Below are 21638 nucleotides of genomic sequence, written 5' to 3' on the forward strand. Positions count from 1 at the left end.
TTCCTTATTTTCACTGTCCTTTAGCATTTAGGTTAGTATTGTGGAGTAACTACAATATTGTTGACCCATTTCTCCTATCTGTCTGTAGCTGTTTTAAAGTGCCATTGGCCTCATGGTGAAATCCTTGACTGTTTCTTTCTCTCCGGCAACTGAGTTAGGAATGATGCCTGAATCCCTTTTAGTGACTGGGTGTATTGATACACCATCTAAAGTGTAATTCATAACTGCCCAATGTTCAAAGGGATATTCAACGTCTGCCTATTTGTTTTACCCATCTACCAATAAGTGCCTTCTTTGCAAACCATTGGAAAACCTCTAGTCTGTGGTTGAATCTGTGCTTAACATTCACTGCTTGACTAAGGGGCCTTACAGATAATTTATGTGTGGGGGTACAGAGATGAGGTAGTCATTTAAAGTAATGTTAAACACTATTATTGCACACAGAGTGAGTCCATGCAACTTATTGTGTGACTTGTTAAACAAATTTTAACTCCTGAACTAATTTGGCTTGCCATAACAAAGGGTTGAATACTTATTGACTCAAGACATTTCAGCTTTTCCTTTTTAATTCATTTGTAAACATTTCAAAAACATAATTCCACTTTGAGATTATGGTGTATTATTAAGTACATCAGTGACAAACAAATCTCAATTGAATCCATTTCAAATTCAGGCTGTAACACAACAAATGTTGAAAAATCAAAGGGGGTGGGAATACTTTCTGAAGGAACTGTATCAATCATTTGTAAATACAAATGGATGTAAGGATCTCAATTTAACCAGTTTGTACAGCATGAAAATAATCCTGCAGCAACAAGAAATGTGAATTATGTGGATTATAATTAACCGACATTTTTGTTGGGGTTGATAGATTTTCTTAGGGCAAATCAAGTCTGATATTTCTAAGTGGAAATTACTAACTTTAGAAGCCGTTTTAAAACTCAAGTTTAAAAATCCTTCTGTGCATGAATATACTCACAACGAAATAATGATCAAATTAAGTCCTACATCTGTAGCAACTGCAGGTTACCCCTTAAACATATAATGCATAATCATACCATAAAAAATCATTATAGAAGGTAACAACATAATAAGGCATTCAACTTTTCTCTAATGAATATGAGCCAAAATCTGTAAAGTTGCCAGTGTGAAAATGTACAAGATGGTGCTATCACTAACAATCACTTGAAGAGTACCATTAGCCTCAATCAATACCATTTACACTGAACAAATATAAATGTAACATGTAAAAGTCCTGGTCCCATGTTTCATGAGCTGAAATTAAAAGTCTCTGAACTTTTCGATATGCACAGTTAGCTTATTTCTCTCGCTGTTGTGCACAAATCTGTTTACATACCTGTTTGTGACATTTCAACTTTGCCAAGATCATCCATACACCAAACCCAGGTGTGGCAGCATCAGAAGCTGATTAAACAGCATGATCATTACACAGGTGCACCTTGTGCTGGGGACAATAACCAGCCTCACAGCTGCAGACCACGTATAACCCGCAAGCCCACTAGTCGGTAACGATGCTGAACTGCAGTCAAGACCCTGGTGAAGACAGCGAGCACGCAGATGAGCGTCCCTGAGACAGTTTCTGACCGTTTGTGCAGTAATTCTTGATTTGTGCAAACCCACAGTCATAGCTGTCATCAAAACCCAGTCATCAGCTGTCCGGGTAGCTGGTCTCAGATGATCCCGCGGGTGAGAAGCCGGATGTGGAGGTCTTGGGCTTGCGTGGTTATCACGTGGTCTGCAGCTGTGGGGCCGGTTCAAGTACTACGAATTCTCTAAAATGGCGTTGGAGGCGACATGGTAGAGAAATTAACATTAAATTCTCTAGCAACAGCCGGTGGACATTCCTGCAGTCAGCATGTCAGTGCAGCTCCTCAAAACTTGAGTTATCTGTGGCATTGTGTTGTGTGAGTAAAAACGGCACATTTTAAAGTGGCCTTTTATTGTCCCAGCCACAAGGTGCACCTGTGCTGTTTAATCAGCTTCTTGGTATGCTGCCACCTGTCAGGTGGATGGATCATCTTGGAAAAGGAGAAAACGCTTACTAACAGGGATGTAAACACATTTGTGCACAGAATTTGAGATATAAGCTTTTTGTACAGATGGATAACTTCTAGGATCTTTTATTTCCCAGCTCATAAAACATGGGACCAACATTTATATGTTGTGTTTATATTTATGTTACTATGCATCAAACATATCTACACACTGGTTATAAAAGCTCATATACGTTTGGTGAATCTTACTACAAAGCAGGTGATGCCATCAGAAAAACATATTTGGTTAAAAAAGTACTTTTCTTACCTCTTGCTTCTTGATGAGGGTTGAGGACTAAACTGAGCATGTGCAGTGAGTCACATGATTCTAGCTTGTTCTGATTGGAGATATTGAGTGTTACAACTATCCTGTGTTACAACCATCCCTGGTCTCCCCATACTTATTGAGCTACTATAGGCCAATCAAAATATAAAATGTGTCTTAATAAACTATTCTTAACATCAACCCATCTGATCCTCAATGAAACAAGGCTCATCCATAGAAGAGCATGTACACCAATCACAGTGTCAATTACATCATTAAGAGTCAACCGCAAAATGCCATCTTTTATTGAGTAGGATATGTACAGAGCCAAAAGGCCATTTCTCAATTTTTCGGTAGCTGTATAACACCAAGTAAATGCACCGCTTGATTTGTTTTAAGTGGAACTGCAACGGATAAAACTGTGCTGCCGTCCAATAAGAAAGCAATTGATTTAACACACGAAGTAGATGATTACATTTGGCTGTGACGGATACTTTTTCACAGCCAACCAGCTCTATCAGCAGTCAGTGGAGCTCCTCTGCGTGTCAACAAGGGAAAGGAGCCAAGTCAAGACAAGGTTACAGCTATAGAGAAACTTGCATTTCCTTCAACTGGTTCATTTACTGCATGCATCACGTGCATTTCATTACACCCAGACAGACACTCCATTTAAACAGTACGAGCATCCACCACATCCCCACAGTTACAACACTCACAGCAATTCAGATGCTTTAGAAGTTTTCAGTGAAAGGCAACATTCAGTATCAGGCATTCATTTCATTCGCTCTTGGATGGTTGTCTATTGAAATGCAAAATGGCTGATATACAATCAATTAAAAGAAAGAAAAGCACATTGAAAACACATATACTAAAAATGTGGCCTACTACTTCAAGCTGCTAAATTGGTGTTATACATTATTCTGGATGTGAACAAACGCTGCTTGTCCGCTAGACTGTAAAACCATGATTCAGACCCCGTTCATGTACTTTTCACAGCATATATGAGCTAAATCTGTCTGAGAACTGAGAGGTTTGGTTTGGATCACTCCCCAATGCTGGCCTCCTCTCTTAGCCCTCTAACGTACTTGCATGTGCATGGCGTTAACTTCGTGCTTGTGCAGAGTGCGGACTTAATCAATGCCCTTGGTTATTTCTCTGGTTTACTGGCTGAGAGGAGAGAGGGGAGAGATGGTTCATACTCTTAGCATGGGGTAGGTAGGGATAAAGACTCCTCTGTTTTCTGTTTTATACTTACTAAATGTACCCAAGGAAAACGGGTCAGAAGCTACTGCCGTTCCTGGGGAGAGTACTAAATAAGGTAGGGCTCATTTAATCAGCAGATAATGTTATGTAATTGGAAATATAATAATGTTGGGAGTTATACGTAAATTAACACGAGTTATAACTAATGATGAATGATTATAATTCGATGATTAAAACATATTAATTCGTTTTCGATTTCGGTTATTTGGGTTGAATGCTGTAACAACACAGAATAAAACAATTAATAAAAAGTACCATGATGGCAGTGACTGCTCATTACTGCTTATCACTTATTAACCATAATGTTAATGTTCAAATTACTTTAATAACATATTTCAGTTGTTGTGTATGTTCATTGGTTTTATTTTATGATTGTATTATTTAATTCCAAGTCATCATCTCATCCTACAAAGCTGCTGAATATTCTGTCTGACAAAATCACTCATTTGTATCTCTTCGGAGTAAATAAGGCATACTTCTATGACTGAATACGAACTTTCGATCACTTAGATCAGTGTTTTTAAATCCTCACGATCGCGCATTCTTCTGCCGTTTACCGTAGCAGGCACAAATACCGTAGCAGGCACAAAGAAAAGATAGAAAGGACAAGTAGATGCCCGGTGGATTATGGTCATTGTAGTTAATTACTACGATTTACGCTCTGAAATATGCAGGATATTGGCCTGTTGGAAACGACAACTCCCTACTACATCCACAATTCAGGCTGGATCTGACTTATCTCTCAGAAACTGCCATTTGTGCATTGACCTCACAGAAAAAATCGAACGAAATGGAATTCAAATAATTCAACTAAATCTCGGTAAATTGCTCAGCACTAGTTATAACTGCAATGTACAGAAGGGAAGTTTATAAGGCTGCAATCATTGTACCGTAGGAATCTTTGCAATAAATGGGTTATGGTAATATAATTGAAATGCAAATAATATTGAATCTATTTAAAGCACAATGTTTAATTATTTAGTGGCATAAGCGACATAGAAAAAGGCTGTATATATCCAACAATCTTTGACATAACAGATGAATGCAATATTTATGTCCAGTATCAATATTGTTGCAAATTGAAAAAATGTTATAGAGGATGTCCAACTTATGCTAGGTTCAAATTCTACAATCAACAACATCATAACACTATGTGAATCAGGGTCCTACTTAAAGTGCCTTTTGCAGAAAGTTTTCACACCCCTTGACTTTTTCCACATTTAGTTGAGTTACAGCCTGACTTGAACATTTATACAATGTAGATGTTTTGTCAGTAGCCTACACACAATGCCCAATAAGGTCAAAGTGGACTTATATATTTTTTATATGACAAATTAATACAATATTTAAAAAGTTGAAAGACTTGAGTCAAAAACTATTCAACCTCTTTGTTATGGCAAGTCTAAATAAGTTCTGGAGTACAAATGTGCTTAACAAGTCACCTAATAAATTGCATGGACTCACTCTGTGTTCAATAATAGTGTTTAGCATGATTTTTGAATGATTACCTCATCTATGTAACCCACGCATACAATTATCTGTAAGCTCCCTCAGTTGTGCAGTGAATTTGAAACACAGATTCATCCACAAAGACCAGGGAGGTTTTCCAATGCCTCGCAAAGAAGGGCACCTATTGGTGGTTAAAATAAAAAATAAAAAAACAGATATTGAATATCCATTTGAGCATGGTGAAGTTATTAATTACACTTTCAATTGTGTATCAATACACCCAGTCACTAAAAAAGATACAGGTGTCCTTCCCAGGGTTTAATGGCTGCAGAGAAAACTGAGGATGGATCAACAACATTGTACTTACTCTACAATACTAACCACTCAGGGACTTCACCATTAAAACTAAAGTTACAGGGTTTAGGAAACCATGGCTAAAACAGTTATAATGGCTGGAGAAAACTGAGGATGGATCAACAACATTGTAATTACTCTACAATACTAACCTAATTGACAGAGTGAAATCAAGGAAGCTTTGTACAGAATAAAATATTCCAAAACATGCATCCTGTTTGCAACAACACACTAAAGTAATACTGCAAAAGAATTTGGCAAAGCAATTCACTTTTTGCCCTGAATACAAAGTGTTATGTTTAGGGCAAATCCAATACAATACGTTAGTGTACCACTCTCAATATTTTCAAACATAGTGGTGGCTAATACAAACAACGCAAATAAACTAACAAATGTGCAAAAACTCTGGACCACCTTTACTCACACAGACGCATACAAAGCTCTCCCTCACCCTCCATTTGGCAAATCTGACCATAATTCTATCCTATCCTCCTGGTTCCTGGTTACAAGCAAAAATGAAAGCAGGAACCACCAGTGACTAGATCAATAAAAAGTGGTCAGATGAAGCAGATGCTAAGCTACAGGACTGTTTTGTTAGACTGGAATATGTTCAGGGATTCCTCCGATGGCATTGAGGAATACACCACATCAGTCTTTGGCTTCATCAATAAGGGCATTGGTGACGTCGTCCCCACAGTGCCTGTACGTACATACCCTAACCATGGGTTACAGGCAAACATCCGCACTGAGCTAAAGGCTAGAGCTACCACTTTCAAAGAGCGTAACTCTTTTTTAAATTTGATTTTACTTTTTTATTTAACTAGGCAAGTCAGTTAAGAACAAATTCTTATTTTCAATGACGGCCTAGGAACAGTGGGTTAACTGCCTGTTCAGGGGTAGAACAACAGATTTGTATCGTCAGCTCGGGGATTTGAGCTTGCAACCTTCCGGTTACTAGTCCAACGCTCTAACCACTAGGCTACCCTGCCGCACCTCTAACCTGGAAGCTTATAAGAAATCCTGCTACGCCCTTACCACCAACCATCAAACAGGCAAAGCGTCAATACAGGACTAAGATTGAATCGTACTGCACCGGCTCTGATGCTCGCCGGATGTGGCAGGGCCTGCAAACCATTACAGACTACAAAGGGAAGCACAGCCCAGAGCTGGCCAGTGACACAAGCCTACAAGACAAGTCAAACTACTTCTATGCTTGCTTCTAGGCAAATAACACTGAAACATGCATGAGAGCACCAGCTGTTCCGGAAGACTGTGTGATCACGCTCGCCGCAGATAATCTGAGTAAGACCTTTAAACAGGTCAATATTCACAAGGCCGCAGGGCCAGATGGATTACCAGGACATGTACTGCGAGCATGCACTGACCAACTGGCAAGTGTCTTCACTGACATTTTCAACCACTCCCTGTTCGAGTCTGTAATATCAACGTTTTAAGCAGACCACCACAGTACCTGTGCCCAAGAACACTAAGGTAACCTGCCTAAATGACTACCAACCCATAGCACTCACGTCTGTAGCCATGAAGTGCTTTAAAAGGCTGGTCATGGCTCACATCAACACCATTATCCTAGAAATCCCAGACCCACAATAATTTGCATACCGCCCCAACAGATCCATAGATGATGCAATCTCTATCTCACTCCACACTGCCCTTTCCCACCTGGACAAAAGGAACACCCATGTGAGAATGCTATTCATTGACTACAGCTCAGCGTTCAACAATATAGTGCCCTCAAAGCTCATCAATAAGCTAAGCACCATCATTAAGTTTGCTGATGACAGAACAGTGGTAGGCCTAATCACGAAAAAGACGAGACAGCCTATAGGAGGAGGTCAGAGACGTGGCCGTGTGGTGCCAGGACAACAACCTCTCCCTCAACGTGATCAAGATAAAGGAGATGATTGTGGACTACAGGAAAAAGAGGACTGAGCACGCCCCCTATTCTCATTGACGGGGCTGCAGTGGAGCAGGTTGAGAGCTTCAAGTTCCTTGGTGTCCACATCACCAACAAACTAACATGGTCCAAGCACACAGTCATGAAGAGGGCACGACAAAACCTATTCCCCCTCAGGAGACTGAAAAGATTTGGCATGGGTCCTCAGATCCTCAAAAGCTTCTACAGCTGCACCATCGAGAGCATCCTAACTGGTTGCATCACTGCCTGGTCTGGCAACTGCTCTGACCGCAAGGCATGACAGAGGGTAGTGCGAACGGCCCAGTACATCACTGGGGCCAGGCTTCCTGCCATCCAGAAACTCTATACCAGGTGGTGTCAGAGGTAGACCCTAAAAATTGTCAAAGACTCCATCCACCGTAGTCATAGACTGTTCTCCCTGCAGCTGCATGGCAAGTGGTACCGGAGCGCCAAGTCTAGGTCAAAGAGGCTTCTAAACAGCTTCTACCCCCAAGCCATAAGACTCCTGAATATCTAATCAAATGGCTTCCCAGACTATTTGCATTGCACCCCCCCTTTTACATCGCTTCTACTCTCTGTTGTTATCATCTATGCATAGTCACTTTAATAACTCTACATACATGTACAGTTGAAGTCGGAAGTTTGCATACACCTTAGCCAAATACATTAAACTCAGTTTTTCGCAATTCCTGACATTTAATCTTAGTAAAGATTCCCTGTTTTAGGTCAGTTAGGATCACCACTTTATTTTAAGAATGTGAAATGTCAGAATAATAGTAGAGAGAATTATTTATTTCAGCTTGTATTTCTTGAATCACATTCCCAGTGGTTCAGAAGTTTACGTACACTCAATTAGTATTTGGTAGCATTGCCTTTAAATTGTTTAACTTGGGTCAAACATTTTGGGTAGCCTTCCACAAGCTTCCCACAATAAGTTGGGTGAATTTTGGTTCATTCCTCCTGACAGAGCTGGTGTAACTGAGTCAGATTTGTAGGCCTTCTTGCTCGCACACGCGTTTTCGGTTAATTTTTTATAGGATTGAGGTCAGGGCTTTGTGGCCACTCCAATACCTTGACTTTGTTGTCCTTAAGCCATTTTGCCACAACTTTGGAAGTATGCTTGAGGTCATTGTCCATTTGGAAGAGCCATTTGCGACATAGCTTTAACTTTAACTGATGTCTTGAGATGTTGCTTCAATATATTCACATAATTTTCCGTCCTCATGATGCCATCTATGCCATCTATTTTGTGAAGTGCACCAGACCCTCCTGCAGCAAAGCACCCCACAACATGATCCTGCCACCACCTCTGGAATTGATTTGCACTTTTCGGACCAAAGTATGTTAATCTCTAGGAGACAGAACGTGCCTCCTTCCTGAGCGGTATGACGACTGCGCGGTCCCATGGTGTTTATACTTGCTACTATTGTTTGTACCGATGAACGTTGTACCTTCATGCGTTTGGAAATTGTTCTGTCATCTGTATTATTTTTAACTGCATTGTTGGTTATAGTCTCATAAGTAAGCATTTCACTGTAAGGTCTACCTACACCTATTTTATTCGGCGCAACATTTTATTTCATTTGATTCGGTCATGTTATGGGTGTGCTTGTAATAGTTAAGAATTGGCCGGGGTTCAGGATTTTTTTTAAAGGAATGGAGCTAAGCACAGGAAAATCCTAGAGGAAAACATTGTTCTGTCTGCTTTTCACCAGACACCGGGAGCTGAATTCACCTTTCAGCAGGAGAATAACCTAAAACACAAGACCAAATCTACACTGAGTTGCTCACAAAGAAGACGGAGTCTCAACTTACTGTTGAGAGTTAGAATTGTACAATTGGTGAATTTTCGAAATTTGGTTGTGCATCAGCAGTTTTCCTCTTCTTATATGTCACTCACTGACAGTGACTCAATTAGTCAAATCAAATCAAATTCATTTGTCACATACACATGGTTAGCAGATGTTAATGCGAGTGTAGCGAAATGCTTGTGCTTCTAGTTCCGACAATGCAGTAATAACCAACGAGTAATCTAACCTAACAATTCAGTCACTCAATTAGTCGATGTTAACATTTTGAAGATTGGTAAATTAGTCAAATTAGTCTAGCCAAGTATTTGAACTTTTAGTAATCATGGCTGAATTACGTGCTTAGGGACCCTGACCTCCAGGGGTCCCCCATTGATTTTATTAATCACGCTCACTCAGATATCATATCTCTTAATAAATGTAACTAAATGTAATCTAAAATGTAATCTACGTAATCACCAAAACAAATTATTTATCATGAGGGCCATAAGTAATGCTGCCTACTCCAAGAAAGAAATCTCACCTTTCTGATAAAAATAGATATAAATTGCTGAGGTGTAGTCACTTTTGAGGACACAAGCTCAAGTACACAAGTAAAAATATGATTCCTATTTTGTATGTATTTCCTATTCAACAAAACTGTATGAATAACGCTTAAAATATAGTATAATGAAATTATAAAAATAATAACTATAAGATTTCACCTTCCTTATAACTGTAAAATACATATTTGTATGTCTAGTATTAGATCAAATATGCAGGTCTCTCTTGATCAAAACGTCTGCCCCCACCGCTGTGAAGAGAGCTCTGGCTTGGCTTCCTGAACTCGCCTTTCATCTTAATATTGTCTGTCTAGGACAAACAAAAAGTGTTTTTTGTTTAAAAACGAGTAATCTTTTTAAATTACTGTAATAAAGTTGGTTATAAATCGATCTCTGAACGTGCTCGAGCGACGAAACTACTCTATCCTGTTGCGCTACGATGTCAGGATTTTAAGGCATGTGCTTTGTCAGCGGCTGTGATGTATGGTTTAGCCAGGAGTTGATGGACAGTCGGAAGAGCGAATGAAATGGTAGGAGGGACGTCCCAGCTTCAAGTGGTGTCAGATTTCACATCATAAACGAAGATTATGGATATACATGTCTCGCTGTCTTGACAATGTTGTCAACGAAGCGGTACGGTGTGCTGTCTAGATCCCGCCTATTATTTATTTGGATTGGTGGATACATCTAATTATTGTAATCTCTTTTGAAAATTCGACGTCAACTGCCTGTATTCAATGGAGACAGACGCTACATTACTGGCCTCATGTAATGAATATTGCATAGCCATCTCGAGACAACACTCATATAAAGTGTTTTTTCTCAAAATTGCCGGGATGTCACGTGCCCTGCTTATATCAATACACTCGTAACAATTTAACCATTCGGAAACTATTACTGGATGAAATAAACCTAACGTAGCAAATAAGCCATACATTTTTTGGGTTTACCAAATTCAACACTCTCTCATTGACTTCCATACAAAAAACTCTTTGCTTGGTGGGCGAAAAACGCCACCTACTGAAGGAGACATCTTTCCGCCGAAAGATGGGCATCTCTATTCCTCTTCCTCTCTGTCCTAAATCACACAGGCGGAAGAGATACACAAATGAGTCGTTATGAACCCGCGTTACCGCTCGATGCAAGCCATTTTGATCTACGGTGTCCACAGGTCGATTTTATAAGCGAACGTGTCGGTCGGAACCGGTACCAGAACCACGCAGGTCCTCTATGCGTGGAACTTTACATCTTTAACATGGCATAAGTCATGGCAACATGTATCCAATTGCAGGAAATTAGCTTTTAAGCTGCACAGCCCATAATAAAATGTGTATAATTGCAGGACATTGCAATACAAAGTCCTGCAAAGTAAACATATTTGTTTGCGTTTTGTTAATAAATAAATACATATTCTAACAGATCCCTCTCTACATATTGAACTTTTTCATCTCGGTGCTGAGTTAATGTGTAGTGGCAAATTGTAGATCTAATAGGCTACGTGTTTTGTTGATCAACTGAGGTAAATTAAGCTACAGCAACCAATGTGATAATGACTGGGTACATATTTGTCTGTATTTGCTCTCTTCCAAATAGCATTTTAGATTTGTTTTATTTGATAGAAATGCAATATAAACTTTTAAAAAATGTCCCTCCACCCCCTCTGGACCTTACTAAAACTCAGACCCTGCTTATGGCCCTAACGGGAATACATTTTTTGTGGGTTGGATTTGTAGTTAATGTTAAAATGTATGTATATATTAATGACTGGGGTGACTTTGGAGACATTCTAACCAATTATATACATTATGTCGTCCTATTTACAGCTTGATCAAAATGAAGGTACTACTCATTGCTGCAATTCTCTTGGTTGGACTGTTGGCAATGGGCAGCGAGGCCATTCCATCAAACCGCTGGTCCTGCTACAAGAAAGTCTTGAAGGACAGGGACTGTCGCAATGTTGGCATCTCCAACGGAGTTGCGACCATGCGACCCATCGATTCCCTGCAGAACCATTTCTGGGAGGGGAACAAATGCGACATGGTGTGCTACTGTAACTTCAGTGAGCTCCTCTGCTGCCCAAGGTACAGCAATTCCATTCTCCGCCAGTAGGCGGCGCCCATGTTCAGCACACATATACAGTCGATGTTAATACAGTTCTGGAACAGTGGATGGCTCTGTGGTGCTGTTATGTGCACTGGAGGCCGAATGGAGGCCGGCGGGCAATTATAGTTGGGAACGAGGTGGATCCAGTCACAGGCTGCCCAGTGAACACTGCCTACATTGTGATTATCATAAGCCACCTATTAATACAGGCAGGCACGTGTGCTGCCTTGCAGTGAGCTGTGATGTGGAGTTGACTTTTGTTAAAAGGTCATCCGTGCTGTTTTTACATCATGGCCTTTGCTCGTGTAATGCAAATACGCTATGGCTAGGCCTATGCATTTTGGCTGTTTTTAGTCAGCTGTTGACTACAGAGAAGTGTTTTTCCTTTAAGAGGCACTATATGCCTGGAAATCAAACAGATACAGGGAGCTTATCAGTTTTCAATCACAGTTGATCAGGTTATCACTTGAAAATAATGCCATTCTTGACTAGATGCTTCCTTCATTAACTAGGCCATTCTCTCCTGAATCACATGGTCCATCCACTAGAAAGGCATGGACAGTTTACCATAGTCTTGGATTCAGGCTAATAGGGCACACTACTAAACACATGTTTTTATTTTCATGTTGTTCCAGGGATGTCTTCTTTGGACCCAAAATCTCCTTTATAATTCCATGCAAAACCATCTGAGCCATCAGTCGTTTGAATGGACAGTGAACGGACGGTGCAATCTTCTGAATTGAAACAAGAGTAAAGAGTAAATGGGGCCAAGGGGATGGGCCCATCCATTCCGGACTACAGAATTACATGCATTTCATTCTTCACTTGGAGACAGCTACAACAACGACAAGTTCAGAAGGCTGGAGCTAAAACAAAAGCACAAGCTTTGAAGCTGAAAAAAAAGAGGCCCATCTTTCACAATACTTGGGCCTACAAATAAAATGGATTATTTTCAGTCTCAAATACAGCACCCAGTATATTTAGTATCTGTGAAGACAATTCAATAAATGCAGCCCGTGTCCCTCCTTTGCCAAGGCTACAGTTCAACACTTGTATATCTGACTTGGCAGACCCTTCATTTGGCATTCGCAATGATGTGACACCCCCATTATCTACACCCAAACGTAAACAGATAGTTGTAGTACAGTAATACCACGAGTGTGCCTTTATATTGAGTTGTCGCACATCCCAAAAATATTATTCAATAGTTAATAGTATGCCATTCATGAGAGACATTCCATTTTATATTCAAGGCTATTAAATGCCATAAATGTCAGCAGGATCATAAAATGTGATGTTGTGATGAGCCTATGAAGCATGATTTTACATGGCTGAAACAAGTGGGCTGTACAACTGTATTGTAAATGTCTTTGCAAAATGATTATAGTACTGTGTGTGTTACTAGGCCTAACTAACTGTAAGTCCTTCTGGATCAGAGTGCTAAATGACTAAAATGTGAATAACAACGTCAGATCACCTAGACTGGTGGAGCTGTTTAAACAAGTTGCTCTACTGCTCCATGACATCTCCCTGTACTTATCCAATGATTTTGTGTCAATTACAACACTGTATGTGAGAATATTAATAAACAGATCGGTTTGAGTGTTATTTTGCCTGCAGGCCTTACTTGTTGTATCATGAAACCACCTTTGTAGCTCATGTTTCCTTTGAGAGCTTGTTATGTTTCAGTTTGTTGTTGATAAACATGCTTTTGTCAGTCAGTTGCAAAACATCACTGATTCATATTGTTGTAATTAGAAGAGATTGTTCTACTGCTCTATGTAAACAAACTGAATTAAGGCTCTTGAGTGGATAAGATTTATTCACGGATTCACTGTTATTCTCAGTCACTGATAATAGATTCCAGTAACTGTAGAATAGGCCCACAATGAAGGATGTCAAATCGCACAAATGCATCTCACCATTATATATATATTAATATATATATTTTTTTACCTTTATTTAACTCAGCAAGTCAATTAAGAACAAATTCTTATTTACAATGACGGTCTACACCGGCCAAACCCGGATGACTCTGATCTTTTTGTTCGCCGCCCTATGGAACTCCAATTGGAACCAGGGTGTCTGTAGTGAGGCCTCAAGCACTGAGATGTAGTGCCTTAGACCCTGGGCCACTCAGGGAGTCCAAAATACTTCACTACTTCAGTCCTGGAGTTCAAAGTCAACACATAAACAACCCATAAACTGCTATCCTGTTTTTTTCCCTATGTCTAAAATCATATACAAGTTGAGACAAATCAATCCACTGTTTGCAATGTAACTCGTGCGAAAAACTCAGCACTGAAGATGGTAATTGGAGAGGAACCTCTCCTGCCACCTTTAATACCTATGTTTGACACCCTGTGGATAAAGTCATCTGCTTCCCACAATGAGGATCCAGTGTGAATAGGATCTCGGTCCTGTGAAGTATGTGAAAGGGTGTTTTGTCAGTTGGGCCATTGCAAACAACTGGGGGCTTACAGTTTTATGCTAATGCTGATGGTCTTGTCAGCTCTTTTTGCTTGTGAGGCTATGTGCTTTACTATGGGCTGGGTGAGAGCGGCTGTGTTGTTGAGGCTAGAAAGGAAAATTTGAGCATCTACTTTACATCTTTTGTCTTGTGGCCTTATCTTTCATTTTGACCTTCTTCATTTGGTATGCTATTTGTTCACATTTACTATAGGTTGCCACAAGTTACCTGGGTCAATTTTTTACAGTGCTTAATTGTGACTTTCAATTTACCCAGCTACTGGTGGTAGGCTCTGGGGTGGCAGGTAGCCTAATAGGTTAAGAGTGTTAGGCCAGTAACTAGAAGGTCACTGGTTTGAATCCCAGCCGACTAGATGAAAAATCTGTCTGTGCCCTTGAGCAAGGCACTTAACCCTAATTGCTCCAAGGTTTCATCAATAATGGCTTATCCTTGGCTGTATGAACCCAAGATCCAAAAGGGTGACTCAGGGGAATGGGAGCATGCAAAAAGCAAATTTGTACATGTGTGAAATAGGATAACCTAATTATAATTAACATATGAGTCACTTGTTGGCAAGCGTAAACAAGGGCCTACTATGTCATAAGCATACTACTATGTTGGTGCTATGGAATGAGAATAAACAACTTTACTGTACTGGGAGATCCTTGGACCTTCTAGGAATCTTCCTCTCCAAGTGCAGCTGCTATGGCAGCATTCAACATAGTGGCAACATGGACGCTCAGCCTCATTTACACTTGAGCAGCTGAGGCCTGCAGGAGAAAAGGCACTCACAATAAATCTTGACATACAACCCCAACAACTCTGTTTACTTTTTCTCCTCCTGACACACTTAAACCGGTTTGAGCTGAACTGCTCCTGTTCTGCTGTGGCCCTGGCTGTGAGAAAGCAAAACAGAACAGGAGGAATGAAGCAGGGTTGTGACTTGATGGAGTACAGCTACGACCGGAAGTTACTTTTCAAAAGCATAACCGGTTAGCAGAGCATTATAGCTAACCTCTAACCCTTTTTCTAACCTTTCCTAAATCCCCTAACCTGCTACCTTAATTCTCCTGAACCTGCTGAATAAATTCTCCTAACCTGCTACGAAAAAAGTCACTTCAGGTTGTAATTGTATAGGCTACCACCTAGTTTCTACCATGAAGCAGCCTGACTGACAGAACAACAGTGAAGATGGCTGAACATTGTTAATGCTAGCAACAAAGTAGGCCCTTTTAATTTTTCAAGAGAAGTGCCATAGGTTTGTTTTAGGCTTACACTCTTACAAAAATTGTTCCAAAATGGTTCTTTGGCTGTCCCCATAGGAGAACCCTTTTTTAAAATTTTTATTTCACCTTTATTTAACCAGGTAGGCTAGTTGAGAACAAGTTCTCATTTGCAACTGCGACCTGGCCAAGATAAAGCATAGCAGTGTGAACAGACAACACAGAGTTACACATGGAGTAAACAATTAACAAGTCAATAACACAGTAGAAAAAAATGGGCAGTCTATATACAATGTGTGCAAAAGGCATGAGGAGGTAGGCGAATGGTTCCAGGTAGAACTATTTGGGGTTATATGTAGAACCCTCTACATGGAACTCAAAAGGGATCTAACTGGAACCAAAAAGGGTTCTTCAAAGGGTTCTCCTATGGGGACAGCCAAAGAACGTGTTTAGGTTCTAGGTAGCACCTTTTTTCGAAGAGTGTAGAGCAAGGAGAAGTTCTCCATAAATTATTTAGACATTGGACTACTACTTTAATGTAGTAAATCTAGAAAGCTGACCACAACAATTGACCACCAAGCTCGAGCTCGCCACACACCTGGACTAATTAGTTATAAAATGGGTACATGTATTGCTGATGCATCAAAATAGCTCAGGTATGTTGCCTAATAGGTCTATCTGAAATTGCAGCTAAGGACATGGGGACAGTAGCTAGCAAACACACATTGATTATGTGATAATGTACATCAATTTGTGAGAATAAACATACTTGTCTGTAGTGTTGATTGCTGCACTGATTGATTAGGGGAAATTATCATGCTGGCTGCAACCTGGTCTCAGAGCATTACGTATGATTCTGTACCCTCTATATGGTATGATATGTTTACTTTCGTATGGTATGTATTTGTGGATGTCCATCACCCATTTTGTATGATAGTTACACGTTACAATTCATATTATATTTAACAAATGCAAACGTACAATATGTTACGAATTTGTGAAATGAATATGTGAAACATACAATATGTTATGAATTAGCAAAGCATATGATATACTATGCATTCTAGCTAGGTGGCAAGGTGACTAATGTTAGCTAGTTGGCTGACGTTAGCTAAGCTAGGGGTTAGGGTTTCGTTTAGGAGTTAGGTTAAAGTTAGGGTTAGCTAAAAGGGTTTTAAGGTTAGGTTTGGGGGAAGGGTTAGCTAACATTCTAAGTAGTTGCAAAGTAGCTAAAAAGTAGTACATAGTTGAAAAGTTGCTAATTAGCTAAAATGCTGAAGTTATCCATGATGAAATTCGAACTCACAACCTTTTGTGAGTTGCTAGACTTTCGCATTATACCCTACCCATTTTTGCCGTAAGCTATAATGTGCTTATGTAAGCATATCAAAATAAACATCATACCAATTTGAGTAATCCGGATTTGAATGTACTATTCTACGTCTAGTCTATGAGACCAGGCTGCAACAATAGGCTAGGCTAGGCTATAGGCTTAACTAGGCTATATAAAGCTACTACTCGGCCAATATTGCAATGATATCCTGATTTAAGACTGTTTGAAAACAAAAGCTTCAGTCGCGTGGCGTGGCTTTACATCGCTACAGTGTCTGCGGCTCGGTAGTACAACACAAAGCGTGGGAGCACACTGGGGTCGCATCTGCACGCAGTTGACAGCTGTTCCCCTGCTAGCCTTTGTGCTCTTGTCCTGCGGTTATGGTGGAGCTTGCTTTTACATTTCTGACTGGCTAGATGGACACTTGCACATGGAAACATTTGAGCATTTATAGGAGCTCAGGCAAAACGTATCAATGGCTGTGTGGGGTCTGTCTGTAGTAACGTTGTAACACTGTCTGAAATATTGAAAACGTTTTACACCTTTACATGAATACAGTTTGGCTTAATTTTGCGTTTTTATTTTCACCAATAACTGTTAATTTCTATTGTTTCCTAAATTATCTGACAGGCTAGCAGTGGCAACGGATCCTGTTAATATGATCCTTGGGTCGTCACTACCAGTCCCATTGCAGTTAACATTTTAAATAGTTACGGTAGGTTAATAGGTATGGTTAAGGTAGGGACGTCCCAATGATCTTGGTGGGAACGGGCATTCAACACACAACCAACCCCCTTCAAAGCGTTTAGGCTTTTGGCGCCGTCTATTTTAAATCCCCACTCCGGCCAATCACATGAGTTTGCCATTGAGCCGCCACAGACAACCATGATAGTCTCAAAATATAGACCTTCAGCCAATCCAAACACCGTTCATGCCCTTGGGTCCCAGATTCAAATTGAAATGCGTAATTTCAGCCAACCGTATATGACAAGCGGGAGGAGCTCTAAAAACATTTAATCAAGTTTGTGCGAACTGTCTCCCACTCACAAAACAGTGCGAAGGACTTTACATTGGCACTCATTGTATTTGTGTGGCTGGATAATAGGTGAGTAAGGGAACTTCTACGCCTATCAAATCTTTCGTGATTTTCTACATGTAGTTTGTTTTTGGAATGCTTTTGAACATAAGACAAAACCTCTCAAATGCTTACTGAAGAATATATGTTGTAAACTTATTTTACTCAACTAAGCCAGCGAAGTTGTGAAGCGCGCGCTGTGATGCAGTTGCTATTTAGCTGGCTAACTTGATGCCTTAACAGATTTTTTAATAATGTATTGTTCTGGTCGTAGCCTAGAATGTTCAGTATGATAAGGAACATTTTGAAGATGTTTTCCGCCCAGAAAATACTTTTTGGGTACTTCTTTCAGACATAACATGCTAACATCGTGCTAGGTAGTTGGCGATGTTGCACGATGCATTCCATACTTGCTGCCATTGAGCTAGCCTAGCTAGCGTCGTTCCTAGACTTAACTTTGATCAGCCTTGCAGAAATGGTTTAGGTAACCTTTCGGTGTTTATTTATGACTAACGGGTATCCTTCTGATGACCAATTTATCAACGAATAAATTATTTGATCCTACTTATTGCATTTTTTGGATACTTGGTTTAGGCGGGAAACAAAATGGAGGGACGCTTATTGTCCTAGCCTTGTAGCCACAATGAAGCAGGAACTCAATCGGATTAGCGCTGTTTCGCGTCCTTGGGCTGTCCGTGGAGTGGTTTGTGGGTCGTTTACTCGGTGGTACCATCCGAATACATACCTTTAACGGTATTTATGTATTTTCAGATGTTATTACATTTTTTTGTTTAATGTTTTTTTTTCTCCCTTTTTCAGAATATAGCAGCCATGCCGGGTAAAGATCCTAATAAGCCGAAGGGAAAGACTTCTTCCTATGCGTTCTTTGTTGCGACGTGCCGGGAAGAACACAAGAAAAAACACCCAGGAACTTCAGTGAACTTTTCCGAGTTCTCAAAGAAATGCTCAGAGAGGTGGAGGGTAAGTTCTGACTGAGCGGCCGCCATGTAAAAGTTGTTTTTTTCCGGGGGGCAAGGGGCGGGGCAAAGCGTGATGACGAAACCGTTAGCAAGTCAATGTATCAAATGGTGGGGATTTGTCCGCAACATGGATGCTTCAATGAGTGGTGTGACTAATGAAGTTTTTCCCTTTTCCAGACCATGTCTGCAAAAGAGAAGGTGAAGTTTGAGGACATGGCCAAGGGTGACAAAGTCCGTTATGACAAGGACATGAAGGGTTATGTGCCCCCCAAGGGATCTAAGGCAGCAGGAAAGAGAAAGAAGGACCCCAATGCCCCCAAGAGGCCACCGTAAGTACTCCACTTATACAACTGTATCGATTTCTGTAGCGTTCTGTTCCGATTTTTGAACTAAATGTGTTCTCAACATTCTATCCCCGATAGTTCTGCATTTTTCGTGTTCTGTGCTGAACACCGTGGAAGAATCAAGGCTGATAACCCAGGCATGGGCATTGGAGACATCGCCAAGCAGCTGGGTCTGCTGTGGGGCAAGCAGACTCCCAAAGACAAGCAGCCACACGAAGCAAAGGCCGCCAAGCTGAAGGAGAAGTATGAGAAGGTAAGGTCCACTCCAGAACCACTTCAACTCTCACTTATCATTACCGACTAGAACTGTTGTAGGTCACGAAAATTAAGTCTATTTTTGTTAACTGAATTGTTTGTTGTAGGATGTTGCTGCCTACAAGGCTAAGGGAGGCGCAGGTGCAACTGCTAAGAGTGGCCCCGGCAGGCCAGCTGTTGGCAAGAAGGCAGCGCCCATGGATGATGATGACGATGATGATGACGAAGAGGAGGATGATGACGAGGAAGAGGATGATGACGAGGATGACGACTAAACTGCCTGGAAACTTGAGCTGGAGTATTTGCAAAACAATGTGAACCTGACAATGTAACATTTATAGCATTTTGGATTTTTCAGAACATGTACAGTGATGTGCAATGGCTGCAATAATGCATACAGGGGGTCATATTGTGCTGTCTTGTAAATGAACAGCTCTTATTCTCAAAGCACTGCTTGTTTTGTCTTTGGATGGTGGCATGTTCTTTTCCGCCCTATATTGATATCGTTTCCACTGCCGTTTTTTAAGAAATGCAAGGAAAAATGTGTAGACGTTTGCGACCCATTTTTAATGTGGAGTTTCAGTGTAGAATGATTTCTTTTTATAATAAAAATTTGTTTTGTATATTGATTAACTTCCTTGCCTTGTTGACAAGTTTAGAGATGTGATTAGACAACTAGTCCAATTCAGAATTATTCCCCCCTTCTCCACGCCCCACTAACTGGGCTTTTAGATCTGATCATTTAAAAGCCCACGTGGTAGAAAATATCTGAATTGGCTGTGTAAAAGTAGCCAAATGTACTCCATGTTGGTTAGCTACTAGTTTCAAGGTAGTGACCTATTAAATTGCACTAAAACTTCATTGGTATAGCTTAATAAATGCAACATGTTGGGTTTCATGAGCTGACAAAAGCTAATTTTCTGTGTATTTCTACCACCCAGTGAAGGAGCATTTCTCCTTTGCCTAGATAATCTACCTGTCGTGTGGCATATTAAGCAATACATTAAAGGCCACTCAAATGTGCAGTTTGTCAACAATGCCACAAAGTTGAGTGCAGTTGGGCATACCAAGTCTAGCAACCCCTCAAAGTTCGCTTCTCTACATCGTGTGGGAAAGGGGTTTGCTGATGTCAGCTGGGTTATGGGTAGGCATAAGCTAGACAATTAACTGCATTTATCAATGGTAATTTGAATGCACAGATACTGATAAGATCAAGGCCCATTATCGTGCCATGTTTCAACATGATGCAAGGATCTGTCCCAGTTTAATGGCCTGCAAAAAAATCACACCAAATACTGACTGATTTTCTGATCCATGCCCTTAAGGTATACTGACCAACTGATGCATATCTGTACTCCCAGTCATGAAATGCATTTATATTGACTTATTTCCTTCTACTGTAAAATTGTAGAAATGGAGTTTTACCTGTATTTAGCTAGGCAGGTCAGTTAAGAACAAATTCTTATGTTCAATGATGGCCTAGGAACAGTTAACTGCCTTGTTCAGGGGCAGAACGACAGATTTTTACCACGTCAGCTCGGGGATTCGATCTTGCAAGGTTGACTTTCACCTTTGGTTGTAGACCTGGTTACCAGCTAACAAGTCAATAGGGCACAGATGGTCTGAGGGAAATGCATGTCTTAAATCTACTGCAGTTGGAGTGGTTGACATATGGCCAGACAGGGTCGAGGCATTTTCTTTTGGATAGATAACATACAAATGAGACCATGTTTATCTGGGGGAGGGGGGAGGACCCCAAAATCTGGGGGATTTAGCTATAGACATTGGATTTCGTGTAATCAGACCTGAACACAATGTTGAAGGTTCAAAAGATACATGAATACCATAGGCCTATCGCAACATCGCTGCAATTGAGCGCAATAAAAAAGGCCCCTATTATGCAATTTGGAGAAATACACATCTCTATAAAATTGTAATTTCAAAGGAAAAGGGGCAAAAGTCATTGGTAAAAAGGTTCAATTTATTGCCATGAGTACAGTTCGAGCCAATATTTTTTATAAGTTAGATATGTACACCTTCATCCAAGGCTCACTGCATAGTGCTATGTTTTAGAAATAAAACTATTTACATGATAAAAAATGCATACATATCACATCATACCCCAAAGAAAACACATTTTCATAATTTTGCTTTGAACAAATTGGTTGCTTTGCAGTCATCATT

At 40.4% G+C, this 21638-nt stretch overlaps 2 protein-coding genes across 3 annotated transcripts; both read left to right on the forward strand.

The window, feature by feature from the left end:
• Nucleotides 1–3545: 3545 nt before the first annotated feature.
• LOC135562368 (scrapie-responsive protein 1-like) lies at nt 3546–12494 on the forward strand. 2 transcript variants are annotated; one of them, XM_065004589.1, is made up of 3 exons: nt 3546–3637; nt 11495–11752; nt 12410–12494. In XM_065004589.1, the coding sequence occupies exons 2-3, from the start codon at nt 11505–11507 to the stop codon at nt 12462–12464; spliced, it is 303 nt and encodes a 100-aa protein (XP_064860661.1). In that variant the 5' UTR covers nt 3546–3637; nt 11495–11504; the 3' UTR covers nt 12465–12494. The 2 variants fall into 2 exon arrangements, with proteins under 2 accessions (XP_064860661.1, XP_064860662.1); XM_065004590.1 differs by lacking the exon at nt 3546–3637 and adding an exon at nt 10749–10894.
• Nucleotides 12495–17800: 5306 nt separating this feature from the next.
• Nucleotides 17801–20083, forward strand: LOC115137492 (high mobility group protein B2-like). The gene is made up of 5 exons (XM_029673817.2): nt 17801–17905; nt 18695–18856; nt 19033–19184; nt 19278–19452; nt 19562–20083. The coding sequence occupies exons 2-5, from the start codon at nt 18707–18709 to the stop codon at nt 19727–19729; spliced, it is 645 nt and encodes a 214-aa protein (XP_029529677.1). The 5' UTR covers nt 17801–17905; nt 18695–18706; the 3' UTR covers nt 19730–20083.
• The last annotated feature ends 1555 nt before the right edge of the window (nt 20084–21638 follow it).

Source organism: Oncorhynchus nerka, linkage group LG19, assembly GCF_034236695.1.
Source record: "Oncorhynchus nerka isolate Pitt River linkage group LG19, Oner_Uvic_2.0, whole genome shotgun sequence".
NCBI classification, from domain to species: Eukaryota; Metazoa; Chordata; class Actinopteri; order Salmoniformes; family Salmonidae; genus Oncorhynchus; species Oncorhynchus nerka.